This window comes from Camellia sinensis, chromosome 13 (assembly GCF_055761805.1).
Source record: "Camellia sinensis isolate YWXY chromosome 13, ASM5576180v1, whole genome shotgun sequence".
NCBI classification, from domain to species: Eukaryota; Viridiplantae; Streptophyta; class Magnoliopsida; order Ericales; family Theaceae; genus Camellia; species Camellia sinensis.
In genome coordinates this window covers 14,807,214-14,822,324 of record NC_138973.1, presented here as the reverse complement: position 1 = coordinate 14,822,324, position 15,111 = coordinate 14,807,214, and the positions used below count along the sequence as shown (strand labels likewise).

Genomic DNA, 15,111 nt, shown 5'->3' with positions numbered 1-15,111 from the left:
GGATATCCATTCTTAGTAAATTCTGGAACCTTAATATTTTTGTTTCAAAACCAAACAAAACAGAACTCAACATTTCATGATTCAGGAGTCTTCTTTTCACACTAGGTTGAGTTTGGTTGTGCAGAAATTTGTGGTGGGGGAGGGAGATGCATGAGGGTCATAGATGGTTGGGGTTGGGAGAGAGAGAAGAAGGAGGGAGGGCGGTGGCCAATGGTAGGGGATGGGGCAGTGGTTACTCAGAAGAGACTAGGGAAAGGTAAGAGGAAACAGAGCAAAAGGGGAAAAGAAGACATACTTGTGCCCTCATATACTTGTAATTTGCGTAAATTATAAATACATTACTTGAGTTTTAATTAAAATATGAATCACCTCCTACAATTTTAGAAATTACGTTTCATTCCTTGAGGTTTCTAATTTCATAACAAATCACTCATTTTATTAATAAAGTAGCAAGTCAATTAACAGTTTTTAATAATATTATAAATATGTTTCAATTAATAATTTAAGTAATTTTGTTATTATATAGGAGAACAATTATAAATTTTATTTTTTTAATTAATTCTATTAAATAAAAAATTTCTAATAATGAGATATTTATAATTTTTCAAATTACAAAGAATAATCTGTATTTTAAACAAATCTCATAAATATATTTGTAATTTATCTTTATAATTTTTTTCTCCCCCTACAAAGAATAATCTGTATTTTTTCCTCAATTTTTAATTTATCGGGTGGCACCTGCCAGTGCCGACTGTCCATCCTTGTGCGTGGATAGACTTCTGAACTTGTGGTCTTCTTCTCTGAAATTTCCTCTCATCTATCTCTCTCTCTCTCTCATTTGTATTTATTTATCAGTTTAGCCAAGGGTAAAGGGAAGAAAGAAACAAAGAAAAAGTTTCTGCATTTGGTGGTGAAAGCAGAGTTCTCAACGCCCAAGTGTACACTTTCTGGCTTGTTATTGGTATGTGAATTTCTTGTATTCAATTAAGCTCTCAAAAGGACTAAACTTCTAATTCATGATAGGAATTTACCGTCAAAAAAAAAATTAGACCAAGTTTTTTTTTTTTTTTTTAATTTAAAATTTAAATAATGAATATCTTGTTGTCAATTGCTCAATATATTCTAGTCAACCCAGGTTTGTTTTTATCCCAAAGTTTATTTATTTTATTTTATTTTATTTTTATCAATTCAAACATATGTTTCTATCCTTTTTCATCGAAACATGAATAGACAAAATTTTATGAGACACAAAATACATGAATGAGCATAATTTTATAATATTTGTTAATGAAATCTATGTCTAGGAATTCATATTCATTAATATATTTCGATAATGTCTTCTTAACATTATTAGTGGAAATATCATAGAAAACGTACCAAAAATTTGAAAAATAATTTTCAAATCTCCTTTCTCGAGTGAATTAAAAGGTCTGACAAAAAGAGAAAATAATAGCACGATAGAGTATAGACTCCCATTCTTTTCCACTAATATTAGAGATTAAGAACTTAGACACAAAATATATTAAGAAAAACTATATCTAGCCTAGATTCAATTTTTATATTGTGGAATCCATGCACACATAGAATAGATCTGTATCATACACTACATATATATATTTTTAAATATTTTTCTGTATTTGAATTTTGAGTCTCGAACATGCTCTTAGTTGTTAGTCACAAACCTTTTTGTACTATGTGTACTTGATCATATTGCGCAATTGAGACAAGGTTATTAGGGAATTTGGGAAACAAGAAATCTGAATTCTGGCCATACAATTGTTAGCTCTAATTTTAGGGAACTTATATGTAGGTCTTATTAGGTGAACTTATTATTTAATAGGTCATGTGAAAATTAATAACAATTTTAATCAAATACTATTAAAAAAGTCACTAATTATTAATTTTCAGCGATAGTTTGAAAATGTTGTCACAAAAATGTCACTAATTATAAGTTTTAGCGACAGTTTAAAAAATTTATCATAGAAAAACGTCACTAACTGTAAGTTTTAGAGACAATTTATAAAAATCGTAACAAAAAAAATTACTAATTATCAATTTTTAGCAACATATACAAAAAAATCGTCACAACAAAATTATTTTAGTAACGATTTTATTAGGACTTATTTTCAATAGGATTTAATGAGAATTAAGTCAAGTTATTAGGACCTATTAATAGTTTATCTTTATTTTTATGATATTCATATTGTGTGGAGATCTTCAAAGAAGTTCAATTACACCAAAATAATTATGATTTTGACTATAAAGCAAAAGAATTATACAAATATATGCAAATTCTAACCAAATCACAACTTCACAAAAGACAATTGTTCGGATTAAACACACCCATGAAGATGATCAACAAGCAATCACACACACAAATTAGACACAAATATTTACGTGGTTCGGCCCAATGCCATCATCCACGGAGCAAAAATGAGAATTTACTAATAACTGAGCAAAAACAAAAACAGAGGAGGAAAAATATTCTCACTCAATTCACAGCTCTCTCTCTCAAATTTTTGATGATACAATTCAGCTAACAGCTCTCCCTATTCATACACAAACGGGAGAGCCCAAAAACAAATCAATCTCTACTTACCAACCTCTGCTTGCCAACAACCAACTATCAAAATAAATGGCAAGCCACCCTAGTTTTGAAAAACTTCAACAAATCTATATTGACAACCTCCATACTTGACTTCCATCATAGCCAAGATCACATTGGTGTGGATCCTCAACAATTCTCCCCCTCTACACTTATGGAGAGTAGGATCCTTACTGGAAGTCCATCCCAGTAATGTCCCTGCACACTTCAAGTTTGTCTCTCGAGACCACCTTTGTAAGCATGTCAGCTGGATTCTTATCTGTGTGGATCTTGACCAATTCCAATAACTGCTTCTCCACCACTTCGCGTATCCAATGATACGGAACAACAATGTGGTTTGTGCGAGAATGGTACATAGAATTCTTGCTCAGGTCTATGGCAGCTTTGTTCTCCCTTCAAGGTATAGCAATATTTCTTTATGTGACCCTTCTAGCTATAATGGTAACACTTAAACCTTAGCCAGCTCGTACTTTCTCTAGACTTCCCCCTATCTTGAGATCTTCCTTTGCTGTGTCCTCTACTTTTGCTTCTTCCCCTGCCTCTGCCTCTACCTTTATTTTCTGTGACAAGGGCATGCGACTGATCTCCCCCCATGTCTTTCTTTCTTGCCTCTTCACTAAATAAAGCATTAGTGATCATGTTCGTGGTCAGTCTTACTTTAAGTGCAGAGTTGCTGAGGGACACCACCAACGTCTCCCAACTATCTGGCAAGGAGCTGAGCAGCAATAGGGCCTGCATCTCATCATCTAACTCTATTTTGACAGTTGCTAGTTGGTTCACCAGATTTTGGAACTCACTGGTGTGTTCTGCTACAGAGACACCGCCTTTCAGCTTCAAATTTATGAGCCTTCTCATCAGGAGGGCTTTATTCCGAGCAATCTTCGACTGGTACATGTCTTTTAAAGCTTTCAAAATAACTAAACTTCTAATTAATGATAGGGGATATGGTAATTCTACAGATAATTAGAGCAAAATTTTCCATTGATTTATAATTAGTTTTACCATTTCGTGTTTGTCCAAATAAAATTTCCATGAACAACCAAAACTGTGAAGGTTGGTTTTTCAATATTCCTTTGTCCCAAGCAGACCTTTGTTTGATCCTCGCTCCAATGCCTGAAATAAGAAACACTTCGGTTGGGGATGTCGGAATTAGCACTCTAGTGGTTAAGTTAGATTGTAGATGAAAGGAGATAGGTTAGATATTTTGGGAATCAATTAAGTTTGGGTGAATGTGCATACCTTTGTTTTTCCAGTTCTCTTCCTTGTATAGAAGCCTTGTGTAGATATTTCTATTATTACAATCTCAAGACCAATGTCCCTATTACACCTCCAGAAAGGGACAACTTAGGCTCACTTCAATTGGGATAGTCATGCTGAATTGACCTTTGTAGTCGGCATGAATGCTCTTTAATTGTCGGTGATTGTTTCTCGGTGTATCACCTAATCGGCGCATAGATCACTCAACATAGTATCTCTAAACTAGTGGGCCTGGTCAAGTATGGATCTAATTGGGCCATCAGTGATGGGCTTATACTCTGTTCATTGAATGTATAATTTTCATGCTCAACTCCCACAAAACCATATGCATAATAAATGTCAAAACTCATTAGACATATGGACGGAATCAAAGAGTCATGTTGTCCTTGCTTTCCTTCAATGCTGGTTGGACTGAATTTTCAAGTGTTATCTATTCTAATTAGACATGGATGGAATCAAGATTTCATTATTAGAAGCCAAGCATGAAGATATATAAATATATATTTATATATATTAGCGGTCTACAATCGAAAAAAGACAATAGTATAAGAATAATGATCAAGAAGAATGTATACATAGTATAAGTTGTTCAAGTAGTGATTGTCTTCTTTATCAAACACATGATCTTGATTTTGAGTCTCATCCTATTCTTAATATAATTTTTTTTTACGTAAGCACCAACTATTACATAATGATTATTTTAGTGATTTTTTATTATTTAAGAAAAGACGTGTAAAAAAAATAGAGGGAATTATTTTTTTTAATAGAGAGTCAAAGTATAACAAGAGAAACAGAATAGTTTGAAAAAATTGCAAATCAATTGAAACTTCATAGAATATTTTTAAATTTATGAAAGAGTTTATAGCTTTAATTATTAAAGTTGATAAAGTTTAACACTAATTTAAAATTATTTTAAAAAACTTACGTAATTTTTCCAAATAGTTTATAATGACTTTGATAATAGTCAAAATAGAGATAATGATTTGATAATGACTTTTCTCACTATGATAATTCATAACTTTTTAATATTCATAACATAATAGTTTATAGCATAATCACAATAGTTCATAAATAATTTTTTTCAATGATTTTTTCTAGGGAAAATTGGTCCAGGGTCCCTCCCCCACTTTTCGTAATGGAAGAGATCCACGATATTATTTTTTGATGTCTAAGGTCCCTCCATCTATCACAGAGAAATTCAGCCCCCTTCCTTTTCTCTACTCTCACTCATCACCATGATCAAACACGCACACACACAGAGTTCACTGTTCGTGATCAGAAACGCAATCATCATCACTCTGTTTCTGAAATACAGATCGATCATGGAGAGCTGAGATGATCGTCGGAACCCGGCCTGCCTTTCCTTCTTCAATGGCGCACTCTAGCAACCTCTCCTGCGACGAAGATGACATTTGCATGATCTGCAAGAAGAAGTCGGCGGAGGACGAGACCATCACCGAGAGAGTGAGGGAGCTTGTGTGTTGCTGTGTGTGTATCTCTTTTCTTTTCTTTTTTTTTTCACACCAACAACCACCAGCACAGTCTTGAACCCCGAAAGATGTGAAGAAGAGAGAAGATGCGAACTCTAATGCTGCTTCGTTTTCTTCTTGCTTGGCTCACTTTCGTTTCATCTAGCTCTAGCTCTGGTAATTAAATTCTCAGCTTTATGCATTGTTTGGTTGTTAGAGTCAAAGGTATATATTATGGAAGGCAACATCTCTGGGTTCAACTCTCTGGGTTGGTCCAGAGAATTTCTCTGGTTTCAAGCATGGATCTTTTGGCATGTTTAACATTAAAGAAATTTTCCTTAGGTTCCACACATCTAGTAACATTAATGAAATCTTTTGGCAGAATTGAAGAATTTGTAATTCATAATCATATAACCAGGATGCTGCTAGTGGAGGATCAAACCCACGGCAGAGAAATTTGAATTTTCTCTGGAGTCCATGAAAGGCTAAGGAAATTTCTCTGGTAGTGTCCATGAAAGGCTAAGGAGGTCAAAGAAACTCAAAATTTCTCTGGACCAATTTTCTCTGACTTGAATTTTCTCTGGACCAATTTTCTCTGGATTGTTGTTGAGGGACCTTAGACATCATGAAAATATTTGATGTCATTTATGTTAGAATTTCCCATCTTTACCTTCACCCACTCCACTTCACCTACCTCCACTTCACCACACACTCCACTTCACCTAACCCACTATCACCTCCACTACACCTACTACCACATTTTCTTCTATATATAGATTGTATAGGAATTGTAATTAATCTATCTTGTAATACATCAATCAATATATCAATCAATAATACAATTCTCTATTTCTCTTTATACATCAATTTTAACATGGTATCAGAGCAGGTTTAGAACCTCATATTTTCGCTTCACCGGCGGGCGGCAACCTCACCTTAGCCGTCCGCCGGACCTCAACCTATTCCCATATTTTCTACACATACCTTCCCATATTTTCTTCTCTTTCACTCATTATCACATCAGCACCAAATCCAGATCTGCAAACAGTAGAGGGATCTCAGATCCACCCATCCAAATTTACAACTCAAAGTCTCCTCCTCCGTAGCTTTGGCGACACCACCGCAGCACCGAGAACCTGTGATCGTGCTCCTCCTTGGTGGCATACGACTTTCCGAACTTGCTCTTGAAGAGGCTGAAGTGGTGGTGGTCGTAGTTCAACTGGTGGTCCTCGCCGACGACCTGCCGGATTATGCCGTCAACTGGTGACTTACAGACCCTTTCAGATGTTGATCTGAAGCTCATTGCTTTGACGTATACATTGGAAGCTCAGATCCCTGGTACTACACATCTCAGAGACATCCCTTCCCCTATTCACATGGTTACTGTGACCCGACTTCCTGAGAATGACTTGCCTGGGTGGGGTTCCAATGTTCCACATTTGGAAGAGTGGGAAGCCTTGGAGCATGAATCTGAGGATAAATCAAACCCCAATTCAAGAATCCTCCCACTTAACTTTCTTTTTCTTTTTTTATTATTTTACTTCATCTTTTGAAAACCCACTTAGCTTTCTTTTTCTTTTTTTTTTATTATTTTACTTCATCTTTTGAAACCCACTTAACTTTCTTTTTCTTTTTTTTTATTATTTTACTCCCTCTATTGAAATGAAACCGACTACAGCACCCACCAAAGCCATCATGCTTATTATACTATATTAACTATGCACATGGGCATGTTATCTCTCTCTCTGCAGCCACTTTCTTTTATTTTAATATATGCTTATTATACTATATTAACTACAGCACCCACAGACTCCACCCACCAAAGCCATCATGCTGTTCAATGCGCCATATTATTCTTCTTATTATTATTATTTTTTTTTATTAAAAAAAAAATAAAAATAAAAAAATAAAAATAAAAATAAAAATAAAAAACAAAAAACACACCGACGGGAATTGCCTCTTCCCCATTACTACATTTTTCTTATTATTATTCTTGCCAAAAAAAAAAAAAAAAAAAAAAAAACAAACAAACAATTTACAAATTTGCCCAACACTCATATTTTTTTTCATATCAGGGCTCACCCCGATCACACTTTTACATCAAAAAAAAAAAAAAAAAAACAACAACAACAACAACAACAAAAAAACCAAACAACCACATCCACAGGCGGGATTTTGCTTCTCTACTCTGCTGCAGGTCTCTTCTTCTTGCCTCCGTCCTGAGCAGCTCTTGACGGTGTTGCCTCCGGATTTCCCCCGCCACCGAGCACATTTACTCCCTGCTCCTCCACTGCCGCATATGGCGGTCCTCCAAATCGGAACATCACGGTGGCCTTCCGCTTCAGCTCCTTGTTTTCTGTCCTTAGCACGCTTATCTCTGCTCGCGCATCCTTATACATGCGTTGGAGCAGCGCCAGCTGGGCGTTTAAATGCTGCACCTCATTTGTCCTACTCTGCAGCCGGTTCGACAAATTTGTGACCGCCGTCATGGTTTCCACGCATGACTTCAGAGTATACTGATTAGCCTCAATATCAGTTTGCATCGCCATTTTTTGCTCCACCGACCGCATCGGAAAGTTCAATGGAGCAAAACCAGAGGTGTTTGGTTGCGGTTCACTAGCCACCGCACCAGTTATTTCTCTTGTGGGCTCGTTCAGTTCTGGAAAGAGCGTGAGCAGGTTCTGGGTAACTGGACGGGAAGAAGAGGCCATGTTTTTGAGTTGCTAAGTGTTTCAGAGAAGGGTTGGTTTCCGGGTGTTTCAAGATTTGCAGAGACAAGCTCTCCGAGCGTTCAGAGGTTTCAGACTCGTCTGCCTCAGCCTCAGCCTCCGTTTTATAGCCGAGGCAGCCACGCGCATCGCGCGCCTCTTACCACCAGCCGACAAACAGGCACGCAAGCCAAGGCGCCCACGTGCCTCGTCATCATGACCGGCACACCTTTTGATGAATTAGGCTCGCCTTTTGATGGCACGCCTTTTGAAAAATTGGGCACACTTTTTGAGGATGCGATTTTTTAAAGGGTCCGACAAGACTCTGTAAACTGTCCCGACATTGATTCCGGTTAGCTCCTTTATGGGTCCGACAAGACTCTGTAAACTGTCCCGACATTGATTCCGGTTAGCTCCTTTATGGGTCCGACAAGACTCTGTAAACTGTCCCGACATTTGATTCCGGTTAGCTCCTTTATGGGTCCGACAAGACTCTGTAAACTGTCCCGACATAGATTCCGGTTAGTTTCTACAAGGGTCCGACAAGACTCTGTAAACTGTCCCGACATAGATTCCGGTTAGTTTCTACAAGGGTCCGACAAGACTCTGTAAACTGTCCCGACATAGATTCCGGTTAGTTTCTACAAGGGTCCGACAAGACTCTGTAAACTGTCCCGACATTGATTCCGGTTAGTTTCTACAAGGGTCCAGCAAGACTCCGTAAACTGTCACAACATTGTCTTCACCAACGGTCCGACATGACCCCATAAACTGTCTTCTACAACGGTCCGACATGACCCCATAAACTGTCTTCTACATCGGTCTGACACCACCATACAGTGTCCTCTACAACGTTATGACACCCCATACAGTGTCTTCACCAACGATCTGACACGACCATACAGTGTCTCCTATCCTTTTTTATTTTTATGTATTTTCTTGTTTTGTTACTCTCTCCAAACTCAAGTTGGTTCGTTTCTCTCCTCCTTGAGTTTGCGGGGGGCTGTTAGAATTTCCCATCTTTACCTTCACCCACTCCACTTCACCTACCTCCACTTCACCACACACTCCACTTCACCTAACCCACTATCACCTCCACTACACCTACTACCACATTTTCTTCTATATATAGATTGTATAGGAATTGTAATTAATCTATCTTGTAATACATCAATCAATATATCAATCAATAATACAATTCTCTATTTCTCTTTATACATCAATTTTAACAATTTATACTATAAAATCATAATATCAGGGACCTTAAAAAAAATACCCCTTTTTTCTATCATAGTATAACCACAATAATTAGTGATTAACACTACAAAATTTTAATATCTTTTATAATAAAAAAAAATGATGTATATCATAGCCTTGCTAATATATTTATGTAATGCGAATGACATAACCATACAGCTAAAGGGGGGCCAAGCCTGTAAATCGGGAAGTTTTTGGTACTTCAGGGGGACATGGAAATGTCTAGAGAGATTATTGCCCTGGGCCCTGACATATCCATGGAATTTCCGCCTATACCCCCAATGACGTCTACAGATTACTCTCCTCCTTCGGGCAACGGGGCTGCAGGTAAGTTCATTCATGAAGTAGAAATTGTTAAAAAATAAACTATAATAATATAGAAAAAAATATAATTTTTATTTTATTTTATTTTCAATTTATAGGTGCAATAGTGTTTGTGGTAGTATTTCTAGTCATCGTCTTTGGCTTAGTGGTTTGCGCCAGGATAGCGAGAAAAGCAATTGTTTCAGAATTACGAGCAGCTGTGGCTTCACCACCTACCTTAAATGTGGTTCGAGTTTGGGAAATCGATGCACCAACAATGGAGAGGTTCCTCGAAGAATTGGCAAAGGAGAAACCGGTTAGATTTACAGCCGAACAGCTATGTAGTTTCACAAGTAATTACGCTACAAGGTTGGGTTCTGGAGGTTTTGGGATTGTTTACAAGGGTCAATTTCCAAATGGAGTTAAGATCGCGGTCAAGGTCATCAATAGGAGCTCGGATAAAGCAGCTGAGCAACAGTTCATGGCAGAGGTGGGTACTATTGGAAGAACATACCATATAAATTTAGTCCGACTATATGGTTTTTGCTACGATCACATAATGAGTGCATTAGTGTATGAGTACATGGAAAATGGATCACTAGATAAATACCTTTTCAACGATACACAAATGATTGAATGGGAGAAGTTGCATGAAATCGCAATTGGGACAGCAAAAGGTATTACTTACTTGCACGAAGAGTGTCAGCAGAGAATTATTCACTACGACATAAAACCCGGTAATGTCCTATTAGATGCCAATTTTTCCCCCAAAGTTGCTGATTTCGGGTTGGCAAAGCTTTGCAATAGAGACAACACACATGTGTCTTCCGCAGGATATAGAGGGACTCCCGGTTACTCAGCCCCAGAGTTTCTTCTCAAGAACTATCCCATTACACACAAATGTGATGTTTACAGTTTTGGTATGCTTTTGTTTGAGATAGTAGGGAGGAGGAGGAATACCAAAGTTGGGACTGATGAGAGCATGGATTGGTTTCCAAAACATGTATGGGATAAGTTTGAGAAAGGCGAGTTGGAAGCGATGACATTGTTGTGCGGAATCGAAGAGAATAACAGAGAGAAAGCAGAGAGAATGGCAATGGTGGCTTTGTGGTGTGTTCAGGACTCTCCCCAAGAAAGGCCGCCAATGAGTGTTGTAGTGAAAATGTTGGAGGGAGAAATGGAGGTGAAGCCACCTCCTAAACCATTCCATTATTTGTATTCTGTGGTGGATGTGCTGAATCCACCAAACAGTTCAGACTATACAAGCAATGAAGGAAGTAATACACATTGGTACAAGGACACAACTCCTATCATGGCTAAGCATGAGATACAAATGGCCAGTTCAAGCTAAAGAATGAGAATCCTTTGTAATTTGTACCCTAAAGAGAAAAAAAAATGTTTAATAATGATTTATAATATGCAATATTAATGTATGTAATTTGTACGCTAAAGTAAAATGCTTGACTTTTTTTTATTTTATGTATTTTATAGTTTGTTTATCTTCAGAAAAATGCTATATTAGTGAGACTATGGAAGGAGATTAGTGTAATTTATCCTCAATCATTTTTATTTACCGCTTGAGTTGCACAAAAATATTAGGTAAAATAAGTTCCTTTCAAATTGTTATTATGCTTAAACAAGGACAAGTAGGAGTTTAATCTTAAGGAGGCAAATGTATATATTTCTCTAATGAAATTTTTATTGAATCCTATTATTACTATATTAGGAGAGTTGATTCGTGTGTTAATAGGGACTCTATGGGAATTTCATTGAAAAAGTAAAATTTATTTGCTATTTTTTTAAAAAAAAAATTTAATAACACATGTAAAATGAAATACCAATTTCTATTAATACAATGCAAAAAATATCACAAAACTATATCATCACATGTATTTATTCAAAACTATATAATCAATAGGATATATGATTAGATAACTTACAATAAAATAATCATATATCATGTTTTCACCATCATTTGGCATACATTAAAAGTTGTTGACAACTTTTAAAATTGGAGATGTTTAAGAATATCAATCCGATAATTTTGTAATTAAAATTTAAAATACAGCTGTCTTACTTTGTGACGTCATTGGGATAACATTTATGTAAAAGTTTGCAAATATTATCATTTTTGAAAGACGTAAATAACTATCATTGGGATATAAAACAAAACTATGAGGGTAATGTTAAGAATACCAAATTTTCTCCCAAATATATGACCAAATGTCTTACAAGGGTGTGGATCCACAATTTTGTATACTTCACACGCATGTGAGACATTTGGTCATTTGTTTGGTAGAAAATTTGGTGCCTATAACATTTTCCAAACTAAAAAAAAAAAAAAGAAAGTAACTATCACATTCTCCTTAGTTCAATTTTTACAAATTACTTCAATCCTTACTAAAGAAGAATAATAAAATAAAGAAACAAGAAGGGGGGAAAAAAGGAGAAGAAGAAATTTTGAAATAAATACGAGAAAGATAATGAAGAAAACAAAAATAAAAATCAAGTTGAAGAGAGAATCAAAAAAATAATAAAAAATAAATAAATTGAAACAAAAGAAGAATAAGAAGAGGCATGAGATAACTGAAACAAATAAGAAGAATAAGAGAGAGTCATTTAGATATGAGAATATCTTAGGGACAAGTATTAATTTTTTTTAAAAAACACTAGGGGGTAGTGAACTTATATAATTTATAGGCATGTTCTTAACTAATACTATTCCATCGAAGGAATTTTGTCAAAACTTCTATTCCATGATAGGGATATTGGTAATCCCTGCATAAAAATATATATATAGACATATTAAAATTTTAAATAATGAATATATATAGACAAAAAGTCTGATTTCTCTCCCATTTTTAGTCAAAACTTTGGGGGGGGGGGGGGGGTGTTCGTCCTGCCAGCCCCAAAAGTCCATCCTTGTGCATAGACTTCAGAACTTGTGGTACTCTTTGACATTTCCTCCTCTCACCTTTACACACTCTCTCATTTATATTTATTTATCAGTTTAGCCATAAGTACTCTCTCTCTCTCTCTCTCTCTCTCTCTCTCTCTCTCATCTACATTTATTTATCAGTTTAACCAAGGATAAAGAGAAGAAAAAAACAAAGAAAAAGGCAAGTTTAGTCTGCATTTGGTGGTGAAAGCAGAGTTCTCAATCGGAGTGTACACTTTCTGGCTGTTGGTATGTGAATTTCTTACTCAACTTGAGCTTTCTAAAGGACTTCTATTTCATTATAGGGATATGGTAATCCCTGTAAAAAAATTAGACAAATTTAAAATTTAAATAATGAATATTATACTTATTAGTGGACAAGTACAATTTTATAATATTTATTAGTGGAATCTTCATATAGAAAACCATATTTATGAATATATTTTTGTATAAGATAATGTGTTCCTAACATAATTAATGAAAAGGGAAGAAGTTATTTTCCAACCGTTTCATCATTTAGCCATCATTCTTTCAACATCTCCAATTATTATTGTCATTTGGGCAATACTAAAGTTATAATTTGACATGTTATAGTAGCAAAATGTCAAATTATATCAATGGTATTTCAATAGTGACATGCTATTTTGGCACAATGACAGCCAACTTGGTATCCCTAACATTACTCTATTTCCATTCCAGATCCTTCCATTCTCTCTCTCTCTCTCCTCCCTTTCTTTCCTCTGTTTTTTTGTTTTGTTTTGTTTTGTTTTGTTTTTTGACCCCTCTCTCTCTCTCTCTCTCTCTATATATATATATATATTCTACCCATCAAATCTCTTTGTCGATTCAAGTTCGTATCTCGTTTATGACACACTCTGATATTCAATCTCTCTCAAACCCACTTCACTCTTCAATGTGAAACTCGCAAACATGGTGTATCATTGATTGTTCATTGTGGGTGTAAACACAAATTTCGTGTCCTACAATTAAGACACGAAATAAATGCACAAGTAATTAATTTAATTGATTATAATAAATGAGTACAATTCTTTGTGGTTTGCTCTTCTACAAGAGAACAAATCATTTGAGATCTCTGAAATGGGTTGCAATCCAGCGGCTGTAGAAGCTTGTTGTTGGATCGAACAAGTTCATAAATTTCTTCAAGTCTTTAAATGGAGAAACTTGGAGAAGAAAGGCTTGATCGAGAGCTTGAATGACTTGATCTCGAACGAGTCTTGAAATGATATCTTTGAAAAGAGCGACCAAATTTGTATTTGTAACTTAAAAGAATTGGCACAAGTTTGGAGTGCTTGATAATCATTTCTTTTAAGTTTGAGGAACTTTAGAGAGAATTTTAAGAAGAGAATTTAGCAGTCTCAAGATTGCTTAGGAGCTTGCAAGACCATTAGCCAAAGAATGTCTCCCTCCCACATGGTGACAGCTTCTATTTATAGGTTTAGGAGAGAATGATCAATTTTGGAAACTCCAAAATTGATTTGAATTTCCAAAAAAATAACAATTTATTTCTTAATTTATGAACATGATTTGCATTAAAATTAAAATTTAAATTTAAATTTGAATTATTCCACCAAATTTTGACAAAATATTTTGTGGGCCCCACACTTTTTGGGTTGACCCAATTATCAAAATAGGTTCACTTTTCTTTTGGCATGACCCATAACTTAAAATGGGTTGAGATCCATAATTTTAGTAGTACCTACCTCCGTTTGAAAATTTTGACCATCTTAATTTTGACCAATCAAGAAAATTTATTTGCCTTGATTAATTAGACGGTGATCAAGACACGTTAAAATTTAAGTGTCTATAAATTGCCCCCACTTCAAAATTCTGGCTTGATGCTTACTTGCTAACATCAAATGTGAGGTTTAAAGTAGATTGCTCATGCTTTTTTAAAAAAAAAATTTTTTTTTTACTTTTTTTTATTTTTTTATTTTTTTATTTTTTTTTTTTATGCGGGAGCACTGAGCAGCTTTTGCAGCTCTTTTTCTCTTCTTATGAAAATAATAATGAGGAGGATGCTAGGGTTTGCGCCGCTTCATACAAGCACAGTTCAGCACCTCATTATATAAGGGATTGCATTCTTAGGCTACCGCTTGACTTTGTGTTTGTTTGATAAAATCAAAGTTCAACACTTCATTGTATATAAGCACGGCAGGAGACTGGAGAGTGGAGTCAATCTCATTGGCAAGGTAAGAATTATTTATTATTTATTTATTTTAGGAAAATTTACCCCTAAATCCTATTTTTTGAAAAGTTGAACCATTTAGTCCTAAAAGTTTTCTTATGCACCATTTAGTCCCATTTATACATCATCATCAAAACAACATCGAACATCATCATCAAAACAACATCAAACATCATCCGATATTTTTGATGTTTCTGGGTGTTTCAAACATCAGATTCATTTAAAAAAAAAACTCACCTTGTTCACTTTTCCATCTTCCATTATCACAACTTTTCAACAGACTCAAAAATTTCACAAACTTCAAACTTCAAAGATCTAACTGGAAAAAAAAAAAAAAAACAAATCAAGAAAAAGCGACGCTAAAACGA

General features: G+C 35.3%; 1 protein-coding gene across 3 annotated transcripts; it reads left to right on the top strand.

Moving 5' to 3' along the window:
- The first annotated feature begins 707 nt into the window (after nt 1-707).
- On the top strand, nt 708-11,317 carry LOC114264920 (rust resistance kinase Lr10). 3 transcript variants are annotated; one of them, XM_028205657.2, is made up of 3 exons: nt 708-961; nt 9,456-9,623; nt 9,767-11,317. In XM_028205657.2, exons 2-3 carry the CDS (start codon nt 9,509-9,511, stop codon nt 10,948-10,950), a joined length of 1,299 nt encoding a protein of 432 aa, XP_028061458.2. In that variant the 5' UTR covers nt 708-961; nt 9,456-9,508; the 3' UTR covers nt 10,951-11,317. The 3 variants fall into 3 exon arrangements, with proteins under 3 accessions (XP_028061458.2, XP_028061453.2, XP_082757713.1); XM_028205652.2 differs by having other exon boundaries at nt 9,719-11,317; XM_082901587.1 differs by lacking the exon at nt 708-961 and adding an exon at nt 1,008-3,493 and having other exon boundaries at nt 9,719-11,317.
- Nucleotides 11,318-15,111: the final 3,794 nt, after the last annotated feature.